At 34.4% G+C, this 17,469-nt stretch overlaps 1 protein-coding gene across 1 annotated transcript; it reads left to right on the forward strand.

The window, feature by feature from the left end:
• Positions 1 to 3,743: 3,743 nt before the first annotated feature.
• Positions 3,744 to 4,622, forward strand: LOC136969413 (E3 ubiquitin-protein ligase Siah1-like). The gene has a single exon (XM_067263558.1). It carries the CDS (start codon positions 3,744 to 3,746, stop codon positions 4,620 to 4,622), a length of 879 nt encoding a protein of 292 aa, XP_067119659.1.
• The last annotated feature ends 12,847 nt before the right edge of the window (positions 4,623 to 17,469 follow it).

The following is a 17,469-nucleotide window of genomic DNA, read 5'->3' on the forward strand; positions in this document are numbered from 1 at the left end:
TTATTTCATGACATTCCAAGTTCGGGACATTTGGGCGCAAAGAAAATGAAGAAAAAATTACGCATGCAATTTTATTGGCCTGACATGAACAAAGACATAACCCATTACTGCGACAGTTGTCAGGAATGTGCTGTTAGACGACGTCCACTTCCCGGACATCAAGCGCCATTACAGATATTTCCTAAGGTATCAGAATTATTCGAACGAACAGCCATGGATATACAGGGCCCATTACCAACAACGCAAAATGGAAATAAATATTTATTAGTCTTCATAGACCACTTTTCTAGATGGGCTGAAGCCATCCCAATACCTGATGTAACTACTAAAACAGTTGCAAAGGCTTTTGTTACACAAATTATCTTACGGCACTCGGTTCCTAAACAACTACTTACGGACCGAGGTACAAACTTTACTTCAAAAATGATGACCGAAGTATGTAAATTATTGCGCATAGAAAGACTTCTCACTACGGCTTATCACCCTGAATGTAACGGAGTTGTTGAAAGGCTCAATAAAACACTAACTGATATCTTGACATGTTATGTCGATAGGGATCAAAGAAATTGGGACATTATGGTTCCTTACGCACTTTTTGCCTACAACACAACGGTACACGCCAGTACTAACGAAACTCCGTTTTTTTCTATTATATGGAAGAGATCCTGTTTATTCTTTTTATATAGCTACCGAACCGAATATAATCAGATACGATGCCGATGAAAATTACGTAAGTGAATTACGGGTACGACTTTCATCAGCTCACAGATTAGCCCAAAAATACTCGGAAAAAGCTGCTAATGACAGAAAAACGTATCATCAACGCAAAAATAAACCATATGCTTTTTCCATAGGCGATAGGGTATTTGTTAACGCGACCACTGTTACGCCAGGCCTAAAACGAAAATTAGCGCCAAGATGGTCTGGTCCATATCGCATTATAGCCAAAACCAGCCCAGTAGATTTTAAGGTGCAACATATACATTCAGGAAAACAATTACATGTACACTCTAATAGATTAAAACATGCAATCGCACGGATGGAATTTGGAACCTCTACTTTGGGAAGTGACGTTCCCGAAGGAAGAGATCTAAATAACCAAGCAACTTACGTACAACAATTGACAGAACTTTTAGACCCCTGGGATGAAATTATACTGACTTCTATTCCTTCCGGTCAAGTAGATGATCCGGAAGAGGAAATTGGAATTCCACAAGTAACCAATCAATCGCAAACCTCGTCTAGGTATGCTCTTAGGAGTCAGGGTCCCGTGGAAGAATACCCTTGGGTCCTTCCAACGCCTACGTGGTCCAGGTCACTGGACACGGAAACAAATTCAAGGGCGGAAGTAGATCAAGGTTCTTCAGTTCGGGGCCAAGACCCCGAGCAAGAGCAACCACCTGTGCCCATCGGTCTCTTTGGAGCTTGTAAATGGTGACCTTTCCCTCTTTTACAACAGAAAGGACACCATCGCAAAAAAAGAGAGAGAAAGAGAGAGAGACAAGTGGTACAGAATTCGCGTATTTGTTAAATATTAGATTATCGGAAATCGAAAATTATATTAATGTGAACTCTTTTGTAGATAACAATGGGAAACCTCGTACTACTTTGCTTTTATATGATAATTATGACCTTTAATTACAAGGCATATACGATTGCACAGGCACTGATAAAAGGGATTATCTTCCTACCGCATGGAAATTTCTTGATGACTGCAAGTCAATGGACAATAGCAATAGAAATTTCATTTAACGACTGTGATAGATATCTCAACGTTCTACGCTATCACCTAAGTTCATTAGTTCCTGTTATTAAAAGAGCTAAGCACAACAAGGACGATCCTATGGGATTTTTATGGTCACTGGCCGATACCGAACTGGCTACGATAAAACAAGAATTAGCTGACTATGAATTAGAGTATAAAGAACTAAAGTCCACGGTTACGACCGGTAAAACTACAAGAACCAAACGAGGCCTTATAAATGTGGGAGGAAAAATATTAAAATTTTTGTTCGGGACAGCAACCTCGGATGAGATCGAAGCCACTAATAACGAGATTGACAAACTGAACAAAAACAATCAACGAATGATACACATCTTAGAAGCCCAAACGACGGTATTAAACCAAACACTTCGAGCCGTCAACGACAACCGGAAGTACATCGACATGTTATTACGTAGACAAGAATATTTGGATAAAGTCCTACAAACGTTTAGCTACACATTTTTCATAAGTACTGTCTTACGATACGCCGAGAGCGCTATCGCCGAATTCCGATCAAGTATCACCGACCTACAACAAGCAATTGAAATGTTGGAGTGCAACCGACTTAGCTCGTATTTATTATCAAAATCCCAGTTATTGAAGATGCTAGCAGAAATAAACGGAAACTTACCTAGTGGAGTGTCCTTAATAGAACCAGTATCAGAAGATAACGTATTTAAGTACTACCAATGGATCACGACGACGGCAGTCGCGCTTCCTGGTATACTCCGGATTTTCGCTAAGTTTCCGTTAATCACTCCGGAAGGGTATTTCGACCTCTTTGAAATAATAAAATTCCCCGCTTATTTTTCGCACACGAAAGTATTCGCTTTTTATCAAGTTGAATATCCATACATTGCTCTGTCGCGAGATCGGCAGTTGTATATGTTATTGGAGGCCCACGACCTTCAGAAGTGCAGAGCGAGTGTAGTAACCGTATGCGCACCGGAAGTAGCAGTATGGAAATTACCTTATCATTCGTGTGAATATGCATTATTTATGGCCGACGAACCATCGGTTAATAGAATGTGCAAACGGAGGGTTACAAGTTATCCAAAACCGATGTTCCGCCGAATAGATGAGGAGGGAACTTGGATCTATTCGACTCCTTCCCCCACTGAATTTGGTGGTCGAATGTCGTCAGTTAAGCAACTTACCAAAACCCGAAATTAAAATGATAAAATTAAATAATACCGGCATTTTTAAATTACCAATGACATGTACTGGACATGTGCCGGGAGTTCGTCTGACATCACACTTTCAATCGAGAGCAACCTTCACACTCGCAGCTCGCAGTCATTACGTCATACCAGCAATATCCGATATACTTAATACTACGGAAACCAAAATTCTCCAAGAGTACATCCATGGAAACTCATCCCCGAGTTTTCTCCGAAAACGAAAGGATGACTGGTCTTTAGAGATCGCTGGACGTGCATTACGCGATATTTCTAGGGATATCGAGACAGTGAAAACCGATGTCTTTCAAAATTCGTTGGAGGCTTACAATCATCCGTTATTAAATTGGAATATAGTCGTTATCGTTACTATAATAGCAGTTATTATAGGTCTCGTAACCGTTTGGCGTTGTCGAAATCGCATACGCCGAATAAAGAGATGGAAAGAGAGAAAAGCGACCTCTTTTTCCAGACCGAGAGAACGTCAAGAAGCAACGCCAACTGAGTTGGTAGAATTGACTTTGATTCCGAGCAGAACCGATCAATTTCAGGTAAACAACACATCAGTGGAAAAGATCTTCGTTCCGGCCGTACGAGAGGGAAATATGATATTCCTCCCCGGAATAGAAACTTTGCCGATACAAACGAGACGATTATAATCAAGAAGCTGAGAGATATCTGTGTCACCCAGCAAAATAAGGGACTTAATCTCCTCAAACTTTACACTATCCAGAATATTATATTAATAACTTATTCCCTTTCTTTTCTGTTTTTTTTTAGAAAAATAAATAAATAAAAGAATGGAGGGACAGGAATCAACCGAATGTCGGGAGGTGTCTGGAGTCACTCAGGCTATTCCTCCATCTTCGTCAACAGATCCGGCGTTGATGACCCTCTTCCAATGCCCGGTTTGTTATGAATACATTAGACCTCCGGTCTATCAATGCTCCACGGGACACGTTGTATGTGCAGAATGCAGGACACGGGTTCAAAGATGCCCCACCTGCAGGGGATGGATGAGGGACAACAGGAATTTCCTACTGGATCAGGTGGCGGAGATGCTGGCGCTCCCTTGTAAATTTAGAGACAATGGTTGTCAAGAGATTTTGGCTCTCAGGGATAGACGAAAGCATGAGAGACGGTGCGCTTTTCGAACTTGCGCCTGTCCGTCGCTCAGCTCAGGCTGCCATTGGGAGGGAACCCATCACCAGGTTATCCCTCACGTAGTAGACAAGCACCCCCGAGTGATTCATTTGAACAATCATACCGTTTACATGGCATTACTCGGTCTGGACTTGCCTCAACGTTTGGCTTGGACTACCAGAACGACCTGCTACCGACATCATTTTATAATCCAAATCATCAAAACCGAAACAGAGGATGATTTTTACCTACTTCATCTCCTCGTCCGATTGGTAGGACACCGGGATGAAGCAACTCATTTCAAAGGACGGATAGAGGTGAATGGAAGAGGAAAGACATCGATTTGGGAGTCTATTCCCAGAGACGTCGCAGGAGACATAAACCAAATCACAAAAAACGGGGATTGTATGACTATCCGCGCACCCACAGTTAAACAGCTTTTAGTGAATCGCATCTTGTCGATGGCAGTATTTATACGCCCAACACAGACGGAAAGGAACAGTTTGACTGTGAATCAGGAGGAAGAAGATATTTAATGATACCGATCGGTCCACTATAAAACAAAAACAAAAGGGAGGAAAAAGGTTTCCTATGAGAAAATGATTATGGTCATAGTCCTTGAAATGTATATGTATATATCGGTAATCATGATTCCCTCAAGTTTATTTTGACTGTCTCTTTCTGTATTTTACCCAGACCGAATGGCGACGGGACCAATCCAGATCCACAGTTCAATCGGAGAAGGAGACGGCCCCGATAATTGGGATGATGAGTGGGAGCCGTTTGTTTCTGCTTCGACATCCCATGAATCGGTGAAAAGAGAAGTAGATACAGAAACGGTCCGATATGCGATCGAAAGAACCCGCAGAAAATTGAACTCTCCGAGAGCTGAAATTCTCGTCCTACCGGAGGGAGTCGTGTTAACTGAGGAACTTCAAAGGGATTTGGATAGGGTAAACTCACTCGTCCAGGTTAAAGCGGACGAGAGGGGCGCTACGATACAGGAAGAAAAGAGCACAAAAGAAAGAAAAACTTCGACGGATCTAACCGAAGAAATTACACAGAAATCTCCATTATCCGAATCCCAAGGTCAAGGTCGGAGAGCGGCATTTTACCTGGCTTGCCTGGAGCGAGCGGGTGCGATAGGATCTACTGATGTAGGAGGAAGAGGAAGAACACTAGAGCGATGTAATTCCAACGACATCAATCCACAAGGAGGTAGATCAGTAAGAGGAGCGTCCGTTTCAAATACTTCCAATTTTAGAGGAAGAGGAAAAGGACGAAGAGCTTCCGCTTTAAATACCACTAACGTTGGAGGAAGAGGAAGAGGGCATGGACAACCGATCTTAGACTCCCAGTAGAAAGGAAAGAAAAACAAAAGAAAAAAAAATAGGGAGAGAAAAAAAACCCTCCTATTGTATACACTGTTTCTATAGAAAAAAAAAACATTTAAGATAATCCACCAAATAAATATATACTACGTATATGTATATACAATATATGCTTTGTTTTAAGAAAATATATTCTTAAGATATAATTATTATTACTATTGAAAAATTTAATAAAGCCAAATACAGTAAGATGCTATTATGTCACCTATTTTAGAAAAATCATTTGTCAAAAACAGAATTTATGTTATTGACATTTTATTTCGATAAACGCGATTGTTAAGACATAAATACGACGTTACTCTGTCATATTAATTATTGTACCTACCCTGTTTTTGTTATCCGTGTGATTATACCTTGAAAAACTGTTAAGTATCATAAACTTTATATGTATCCCAAGCACTGAAGAACGTTATTCTGGGTGCGACCGGAAACACCTGATATTCATGATTGTAACGCGAAACCAATCTCGCGCGCGCGCAAAGTAAACTTCGTCTCCTTGTCGCGTATCGCAAGGTGTGTAATAACCGATTTAAAGAAAAATGTTTTTTTCCGCGCGGTCGTACCTATGGAAAAATGTTGCATTCCATTTTGTAGCAACATTTTCAAAAGCGCCGGAGCCCTGTGAAGCCCGAGCGATACTCGAGCTCATGTGTTTTTGATATCATAAAAATGTCAAATCAGGGGAACAAGCTTTTGATTCTGATGCTCGTAGAAATTGGAAGGATACTTTAAATCGGGAAATATTAAAGCTATTAATCGAGAGAAAAATGTTCTTTTTTTAACCTTAAAAGGAGATGCAGCGCTGATATTATGTATCAGACTTATAAGAATTCGAAACAATTGAATACGAGCAGAGGTTTCAAGTTGCGATTAAATTCCCTTGATCGGAATAAAACACAGTGTCGAATTTAAACCTTTGATAGCTCGAAATGGTCGGTCGTCTGCCTAGAGACAGGAAACCGACCAATCAGGAGCTGGAGATCCAGGGGAGAAAGATCTTATAAAAACCTGGATCTCAAGGGCAAAGCAGACTTTTCTCTGCCTTCCCTTGTGAAGACTTCTCCCAGCTTCTGTCCGTGTCAACCACTGTTCAGACTTTCCCCAGCTAACAACTATAATCAACTGTCCAGACTTTTCCCTGCCTCTACAAGTGGACACCATCCGATTGAACTTCGGGCTTTCACCATTCGTCACAACCTCCCACGGTCGAGCATCAACTGTCTGCCCCGGGGCCAACAACCGAACCATCAAGAGCAACCAGAAGACAAGACATGCAAGACACACTAGATTGTAAGACTTAGTGTAAATAAACGGGTTTGTTTGTCACTGCAGCTATTTGCCTCACTTTCCTTCACCCCACATACGATAAGTCCTGACATTTGGAAATCACGAATTCGGCGACCTCACAATTGTAATGTTCCCAGGCTTTTATGTAGTGTGTGTGGCATCACACCTGTAGAGGAGAAAACAACAGGTACAATAAGCACTTTATGCATCCTCCACAGATGCCTTATTTTCTGGACGAGTTCTGTGTATTTGCTGATATACAAAATATAATATTACACAATGTACAAAATATATGCACTGAAAAGTGCATGTATTTTGTATATTGTGAGTGTTTGGAATGGATATGTCTATAAGGTATGTGATTTTATTGTGTTTGTTAATGACTGTGATGTCTGGTCTGTTGTGGTAAATTGTTTTATCTGTGATTATAGATCTGTCATAGTACATTTTGTGTGTGTTGTTTTCCAATACTGTCTGTGGAATGTATTTGTAGTAGGGTTTGTGGATATCTACTAATCTGCGTTTCTTTACAAGCTCTTGGTGTATTATATTTGCTACTTGGTTATCTCTGTCTAATAATCTGTTTGTGCCAAGAGCTTGCAACTGGAAGTGATGTGTTGTATAGTTTCTGGCATTGGCATGATCTGACATTTTGTCACATCATGCCAAGAGAACCCTGAGATGTAGTGTTGTTCTCTAGTGCTGCATAGTGTTTTGAAAGACATGTGCATGTGTCATTTGTGAGTGTTGTATTTTTGAGTATGTGTTTTCTGTAGTTTTTAGTATTTGTGACCTGATCCTGTATGGCAATCATGTATCCTTCTGTCGGGGAGACAGGCATCCCCGAGCTAACCAACTGTTTGATGCAGTTTTGTCAACAAAATCCTGGGCCAGGTCGTAAGGATGCCTGCCATGGAGTACCTTTCGAGCCCACGATTGCTTAATGGTTATGCTTTCTATATGCTGTGTTGTGTGCGTATGATGTGAGTGTAAGTTTAATGGCGTGTTATTCGAGTCTGCTAGAGTTACTGCTTTATGTAATTGTGATGTTTCTTGTTTTTTGTAGAAGAACTCTCGCTGTGACTGCATTCATTTGTAATGAAAGTTAATTATGTCTATCAGGCCACGTCTACCATCTTTACGTAAAAACGTTAATCTTTCTGTGGAGGATTTACGATAATGTTATTTATGCTTAGTAAGTGTTGTTCTTGTTTTCCTTTGGTGTTGCTCGAGATCCGTGTAAGTCCAATGTATAACTCCAAAAGAATATGTGAGTACTGGGATGACATACGTGTTTATTGCTTTAACTATGTGTTTTGCATTTAACACTATTCTGATAATAGCATTTAACCTAGTTTGGAATTTTTTAATTACTCTTTGCTTTATTTGCGCAAGTTCTGTTAGTTTGGCCTGTTGGAATCCTAAATACTTGTAGAACTTGCCCTCTTCCATGGATTTAATAACATCTCCATTTCCAAGTGCAAAATCTTCTTTCTTCGAGGATCCTTTTTATGTGAAGGGCTTTGCATTTGCCTAGGCCAAACTCTATTTATGTCCATGGTGTATGAATGTGTGATTTGTAGGAGTTGATGACTTTGTTTTTGTGTGGATGCATAAAGTTTTATGTCATCCATGTACATGAGATGTGACAGTGTAAACTGTGTTGTTTTTTCATGTCTGATATTGTAACCATATTGCGTGTTGTTTAACATGTTGGATAAAGGGCTAAGCAGAAACAGAGAGGACTCAGGAAATATCCTTAAAAAATTCCTTGTCTAATGAATATTTGGTTTGTTTGCATGGAAGTGTTACTAACCCTGAGATGTAGTGTTGTTCTCTAGTGCTGCATAGTGTTTTGAAAGAATGCAATGAGTGATGGATGTATTTTGTATATGTGTAGAATATGTAGCAGCCAACTCTGTGGAGCACTGCTGAATGCTTTTCTATAGTCTGTATCTCCCATGTGTATGTTTCTGTGTTGTTTGTGCGCTTGCTGTAGAATGACTGAATTACTATTATCATTATTTAAGTTTAATTTATTTAATACTGATTTTTGATAATTTTATAATAAATCATATGAAATATTAATATGCTCAAGAGCTAAAGGTAAATCATTATATCTATCGTGAATACTTTCAGGATATTTAAGATGTACTGTACTTCTAAAATATAACCAATATTATTGTTTTCAGATATATCAGGAATATCTAATGGATTTATTTCATCTTCAGATAACCATCTGAAATTACTTATTGGTATATAAAAACTGATTACAAATTTGTAAAAATTACAGTCGAAACTGTTTTTGTACGGTTTTTTTCTGTGCGATTTTTATTTGTACGATTTGTTTTGTGCGATTTTTTTCTGTGGTATATGAAAATTTCAATCAAATTGGAACATAATTGATTTCTGTAAATTTTTTTTAAAACTCTATTGGATGTTTTCTATGACATCAGCAGGATTTTTCATTTTTTATTCAGTAAAATTTTTTTCTCATACGTTTTTTTTGGTCCCCTCTTATTTTAATAGCATAAAAATCATAAATATTATGTTATATTTGAACAGATGCAGTAAGTTAGCTCCCCTCCAGCTTTAGACTGCAGGTGTGAAATTTCACGCCTTGTTAAATGAAATAACACTTCCTGCAGCTATATTTATCAAATAAAATTATTTTTTAACGATTATTTTTAACTTTTTAATGTTAAATTCGTATTTAAGTGGAAATAATTAATTAATATAAAAAATAAAACTCTTAGAGGATTTTTCCCCTCATTAGGGATTGCAGAAAAAGACCCAAGAAGTTAAAAAAGCAATTTCTAGTTATTTCATACAATTTTGAGTTATTTTCTATGTGAGACTTTTTCCTATGCGGTCCCTATTCACCACATAGAAAAATATTTTTTTAATTGTGTTGCAAAAACTATTTTTTATAACCACTCATGAAGTTTCGTGTGATATTTTATGCGTTTTCTTTTATGTGGTCCCTATCCACCACACAAAAACAGGTTTGATTGTATATGCATCTGTGGAAAGAATATAATTATAAAGCTTATTTTTATTATATACTGGAATTAGGGGGTTATTTGCTTTTTTAATTCATTTTCCTGTTTAATTTATTTCTTCTCTAATTTCACTTTTAACAAATAAATACATGTTAATATCGTTAAAAAATTCTAATTAAATTTTTATCATTTTTAATCTGCAATTTTTACGTTTAATCTACAGCTGTTATAAAATATACAGGATCTAAATCATAATTTTTTGAACTCAATTTTCTAAAATTTTGAAATATGTTAGTTAATAATAACATGTCTATTTATTAGTATCATTTAAAATTATCTTTAAAAATGTAAGAACGAAATTTTTTCAAATTAATTTAGCGTGATTGTAATCATAATCAGTAATGTTTTCTTCTGATAATTCATTATAAAAATATGTTTTTGGTGATAAACATGTCTCGAATAAAATATTTTCACGTTTAAAATAAAAATATGGAGAAATTCTTTTTTAAATAATTTTTTATTTTCGTTTTTACCAAAAAATTAGTTAAAAATAGGAAAATTATAATTCCCATTTTTTAAATTTTCAGTTAAAGTAGACAGGGAAGAATTTGAAAATTGATAACTGTCAAAAAATTTAAAATAATCTAAAGTGAATGTTGTAAATTTTTCTAAATTTATAGGAATAATACGTATTATTAAAATAGTTTAGAAGGTATGTTCTGAAAATCAAATGCAAATCATAACCTGGAAAATTATGTAGTATAATAGAAATAAATTTTTGGTTGATATTTTAAATTACAGTTATTATGTTCCCATCCTTTACATTTTCCTGTCAAATGGTCATGATCCCTTACTCTGATATTATAAACGTGAAATTTTTCATCAGAAATATGACAACAATGTCTACAAATATTAATAATCAGTATCTATATTCATTTCTACATAACCATTTATTTTACTCAATAAACTATTTAAATGTTTTTGGTATCAAATAACAAATGATTTACAGCATTTTTACTACAATAAAATTTAATAATTTTGATTTTGTTCACCCTTTTGAAGCTTAATAACTCCTGTACTTTTTGTTGAGATTTTCTGAAATTTCGCATGGAAGTTTGTGCATTAGAAGATTGATGCTTTTAAAATAAAGTATTATTATTTATTATAATAACGATTATAGGTATATAAATTTGAATTGTTTTATTAAAACTTGAATTAGGATCTATTATGTTTTAAGAAATTTCTAGTAAAATTGATTCAAAATCTGAATATATACACTCAGGGTGAAATAATAGTATTTTGTGAGAATGAAAATTGACGACTGATTTTTCTCTGCTTGTAATAGAAAACTTTTGATATTTATATTTAGAGTATACTTTTACATGTTCTTTCAAAGTTATGTTCTCTTTGAAAGCCATTGAACCATCGTTTACAAATATTTCATATTTCAGATTTTTCAGACATTAGTTGGTCAAAGAAATATTAATTAAGAAATAATGTAATTTATAGAGTAATAAATTAATTTCTCTTCTAAATTGATATTTGTTTCTATAAATCGTATAAATTAATTTTTTCATAGCCAAATAAATGACTTGTTAAACAATGAGTTACATAGAAATAATGTGTTTGCAGATTACTGTCTCTGATTTCTTCATCCCATAATTATTATGATTAATAAGATCTGATAATAAATGGTGCCACATACAATTTTAGTCTTGTGTTAATGTGTTTTAGTGTCTCTTATACAAATTATTTCTCCAGTAAAGTAATGCAACTCGTAGCTATATTGTTTTACATACTTTGAAAATATATTTCAGGTGTGGTTAATGCTCTTAATATCCATTGTGTTGACTGGGAGTATATTGTCTCAAACTATGAAGAGAGGAAATAATTTGCATGGATCCAGGAAGTATTGGTCAGTAAAGAAAAGCATTTGGCTAATGTTTTCAAATATTATATATCAAGGTAAATTTTATTTCTTTCCAGTTTTTTTTATAATCTATTAGAGTAATTTTACAACGAATCTCATTTATATTTTTGAAATTTTTCAGGAATTAATTTAAGTCACATTGTTCGAGATTCATCAAGGATTATAATCGGAGTTTGGCTAATTACAGTAGTGGTCATGGGATATGGCTACAGTGGAGTTCTCGTATCTTTCCTGACTGCTACAAATTACGAACGAATACCAAGAAATTTCTATGAATTATCTATTGTAGTAAAAAGAGGTGACTTCTCGTGTGGTGTATCTGATATGTCTCCAGACACATACTTTATGGTAATCAGAAAACGTCAAAGTAATACGTAATAATGATAAATTAACCAATTAGTAGTAGAGATGGTGTAGGTCCACTAACAAACAAATTTAAACTTAGTTTCATAAACTACTTCTAATTTTTACTTTCTGGCTATTATACGTAACGGAGGAAAAGTATGGCGATACTAATGACACTGTAGAACACCTAGAAATGCAAAAAATTCGCGGGTTTTTTTTGTATGTATAGATGTTAATGTGTGTATATGTGGAGAGGGCACGATTTTGTTCAACATTTTGAAGCTTAATAACTCCTGTACTTTTCGTTGAAATTTTCTGAAATTTCACTTGTAGGTTTGTGCATTAGGAGATTGATGCTTTTAAACTTTGATGGTTAAAGGTTGGCAGAGTGGGAAGATAAAGGGGTCATCAGCTGCACCTGCAGATGATGAAAAAAGCAGAGGCACAAGCTATAAAAAAAGGGCATCATACATTATGGAAAAAGCTTCCAACTTTAGGCTTCAATGTCATATCAGCGCTCCAACAAGGTGACGTTGGTTGCACTCAGGACTAATTTGGCTTTGAAAACAAAGAATAAGGTTTTGGTCAACATAGGTCATAGTTGGATCAATGGACAAATATCGTTCATTAGATTCTTTTATATTTGCAGAATAGACAAAAAGTCACGAATTTTCTATTCTTTGGGTTCCTCTTGGGATCAGGAAAAAGACAACGGAGGCAAAAAGGAAGTACGTGCTCCAAGTGCCCAAATGTACAGCTCTAGTAAGAGTCATGTGTCATATCTGGTTAATGACGATTTTACTTTTTATTAGCATCTACAATTTTTTATAAACCCCCTCCCTAACCTGAAAATTAAGCATTTTTCCATTTCGTAATAATTTAAAATATAAACGGTTTTCTAAATAAAATATATAATAGATGGTTCTACACACGCAGTTTTAAATGTTAGAGGGAAAGTTAAGCAACTCCATTCTGGATTTTTTTTCCATTATGAAATGAAAAAGACACAAACTATAAATGGATTTTATTTATTTATCACAACTTCAAATTCCTAGGTCGTTCTATACACGTGAGCGAAAATTCTTTGCTTTTTGCCAATAATTTTTGTGAACCGCGTATTCGAATTTTTTACCAGATGCTTACCCTCTGGTGTTTAAAAACAAAAGTATCTTATCTGGGTCGTTTGAATCGTTCTTGTATATTGTCAGGAGTAAAGATAAATAGCAATAGAAAAAGCAAAACTTTTGAATTGAATTCTAGATTGAAATTCCAAAATCACACAGAAGCCCGATATAAGTTTTAATCCATTCCCATGTGAAAACGAATGATTATTCAGAAATCAGAATTCGGAGAAACTCATAAGTGTAATCAACGGAGAGTGGATGAGACTGTTAAGAATTGGCAAAAAAGGATTCCCGATTGTCCAGCTTTACGTGAACAAATTATGTTGTTGATTTTTACAGGATTTTTCCTTAAAGTTTAAAATTCCAGATATTTTTGTGGGACAATGTGTGCCTTTACGTTTATTTTATATTTTACTTGTAATTAGACGAAATTAGATTTATTATTAGAATTCTGATTTTATTTTCTTTATTTTGATCTTTAAAATCACACCTCGTCCTACATGCGAGGTCGTCTTATATGCGAGTAAATAGGGTATTTTTTCGCACGTTTTCGTCAATATTCCTGCAGCTAGAAAGTCGTTATTGTTCAAAGATTTATCTCTTTAGTAAAGTGTTTATCACGAGTATTATATTAAGTATTAAGATATCTTTATATGCTTGAATAATAACATGCTTTGTGCTATTTATTTACCATATATCAAAATGCAGTTACGACAACCTCTTTCTTTCCAAAACTGGTTAGAATTAAACATGACGATTTGAGGCTATATCGGATACGGCATTGTATTTATTGTCTCTATTCATTTAATGATATATTTACTTGCTTTTTCCGTTTTACTTTATAATTTTAGGTTTCCATGGTTAGAACATATTCTTGACCATGGCATCCTAAGTTTATTTTAATATATTTTACATATTTATTCTTTTTATAAATCGATGAATCTATTGTATTTCAATATCTAATGATTATGTGTACATAAATTATATTTCAAGTTTATTTCGTTTGACTGCCAAATTTTAGCTACTCCCCACATGTCCATCATGTTTCAAAGTATTGTCCAACGTTACCCCGCGCAACAGGGATATATCGGATGCTGATTTTTAACGACTTATACCATGCAGTAGCCAACAGATTAAAGTATCAATTTACACAACGATGTCTAACATTTCTCAAATCGGTCTCGAGACAGTCTGAAATTAAATTTGTGGGAAAAATTCTTTATCTCCCATTCCATTCTCTTGCATATGCATAAATATCACACTATTAGTAATGATATGGATTCACCCAGTAAGTGTTAATTGAATTTGTTATGTTTTGTAGGGAAATCAATCTGAAATGGCAAAAACATTGGGCAATCACATCAATCAAAAAGGCAATTATTTGAATGTACAGGATGCTGTCGAGAAAATAAATAACGGTCGTTTTGCTCATATAGAAAACATTGAATACCTAAACGTCTTCATCAGGAGATATCTGAATGGCAAAATAATAACGAGTGAAGACGAACTTATATCGTATCCCGTAGCCTATCTCCTAAGAAAAGATTTCCCGTATAAGAAACACGTTAATAAAATGTACGGTTAATTACTATTACTTTATTTAAAAATATTTTAATTTTTATTCTTAAATTTCACTTGCTTATTTATAGCTTACGTCGTTTGTTTGAAAGTGGAATAACGGAATTCCTCAGAAGCAAAGAGGAAGTAATTCCCATACACGAAAGGGAAGACGATAATGTTGAACCACTAAACTTGAACCAACTTTTAGGAAACTTCATTCTTCTCATCACAGGTTTTGTATTGTCTGTAGTTTGTATCGTTGCAGAAATACTTGTAAGAAAGGTAAAAACGATTTCAACAGTACGTAAGATAAATGCACTTGATAATTAGTTTGCAGTCCATACGCTGTCACTGATAATTAAAAAAATAATTTATTTATCTGCATCTCTTGAATGTAAATATATATGTTTCTTGCAGTGTATTTCAACCTTTTCCTCATCGAGGACCTGTAAAGTTATAATTTTACATGGATCAATAGTTATCTGCAACTATAAATTATGCTTATTTGTTAAACTTACTTATGCTTATCTAGAATTACTCTAGGTAATAATGTACAATACATGATAATCTATAAACCACGCTACTTTTTCTACTATATTTCTATTTATTATTTATTTATTTAATACAAGGTTTTTTATTCTTTGTACGGGAAATGTAATTAAAATATCAAATAAATATATTATCAGCTGTAAACAAACAATATACAAAATATAATAGTCTATGTATAATATCATTTGTAAATACAATAACTATTACATAAAATATAATATCAATTATGATATGATTAATTACAATTTCCAATGCATAAATACAATAAAACACATCAAAACAATGTCTAATACATAATAATTAATACACAATAGTATTCCATATATATAAAATAAATATAAACAAATTGTGACGACCTCATACCCCTACAAAAATAAAAAATAAATGAATAATTATTAAAATTTAAAGAAAAAATTAAATTTAAATAGTCTTCTGTCCTCAATCCTTAGTCTAATGGATTGTACCAGAAAAAGTTGTCATTCAAGCTGATTCTATTTCTGAACTCCCAGTATAATGTATCAGTCATGCAACATAAAATCCGATAAACAAAAATTTCCACTTGTCCATTAAATACAATAACCATATTTGTTAAACAATTTTCTTATATCTTTCCAGAAAGTATGATTATTCAGAACTTCCTATAAGTTCGAATGAAAGACGATTTAAATTCGGATCTATCTAATATTTCCGCTAATTTTGGTCCTATAATCGTTTCCATACTCATTCCTTCTTTTCGAGTGTAATATTTTCCATATACTTGGAAGAAATTATTTATATATGAATATTTTACCAGTTCCGTGATCCATGGTTATTCTTCAAGAATGCTTCCTATATTATCTAACATGTTATTGAAGGGTACACAGATATATAGGATCATGAGTCATGATGTTGTATCTGTTTTATTTCAATTTCGTTTATACTGCTCATGGGTTTGGCTGCAGTAGCGTGTTATAGCTTCATGGAAGCTTAGGCAAATTTGAATTAGAGGGCCTCGTGTAAAGTGTTGACTTCAAATATTTTTTGGGGAGGATTTTTGGGAATCCCTCTGTATCCTCGTTCGTTTGTTTATCGTGACCTCTAACAGGTTAAGTTCTGCACTGCACCAGTGCACCATCTGTCTAAACCACACCAGCAATCTAGAGGCCAAATTTAAAACTCTTCAATCTATATTCTTACTACAGTAATGAGTTTATAAAATATTGGATTGGGGCTCTCCTGTTAGGGCAAAAGGGCAATTGTCCGAGACCCCACTTTTCCACTGTTTATCTGCATTTTTTGTAAATTCTCAACGTTTAATAATAATTATTGTTTCTTTAAAAAAAAACAAATTTTAAATTATACTATGGTGAATTTCTGAAGACTTCAAGAGGGCGACATTTCTCACGTGATTTGTGTGTTTTTTAATCTTATATTCAATATTTGTGTTCTAACTTGCTTGAGAACAGATGAGCAATGTCGCCCTCTTGTACTTTTAGAGATTCACCATTAAGTAAACTACAAACGAGATACTTTGAGTAAACACCACATACGATAAGTTATTACACTATTACATGTGTTTTTAATGGTATTGTTAGTATACGTCGTCGTTATTACAAAACTCTTGAGAATACAGCTCTAAATTTTTATCTATTTCATGCATCGATAAAATATCTTCGTGTTCCCGAAGACTCCAAGTTCAAATTCAGTTCCATTCTCTATAATTTATCAGTTCTTTTACCTGATTTATTGTTGATAACTCACATCCATTACGAAAAACATTAACTTATGTAGAAATATATCAGATTTTAATATGTCTCATCAGCACTTCAACTCAAATACATTAAAATTGAGATAAACTTTAAAAAGGATATTTATATAACTTAAATTAACATGAAGAGGTAAGTATGGTACATAAATTTCCATCTGGTTATATTCAATTTGCAGGAAATTAAATGATTCAATTTGGATAATCATCAGCGCAATTTGGATAATCGTCTTTCATTAAAGATTTCAATGTAAAGAATTTTGAAGAACGTTATTTGATATGCTTTATAACCGAAATTTGTTACAAAACTTGTGATTTGCACATTAAAGAGGAGAGAAGCGCCAAATTTCCCCCTAGAGGCTGAATAGTAACGTAATTTTTTAAAAATCGAAACCGCAGATTCACTCTTCACAATACTTATATAACAATTTGCTCACATTTCTCCAATAGT

This window comes from Centruroides vittatus, unplaced genomic scaffold (assembly GCF_030686945.1).
Source record: "Centruroides vittatus isolate TY-2023 unplaced genomic scaffold, ASM3068694v2 contig_1781, whole genome shotgun sequence".
Lineage (NCBI taxonomy): Eukaryota > Metazoa > Arthropoda > Arachnida > Scorpiones > Buthidae > Centruroides > Centruroides vittatus.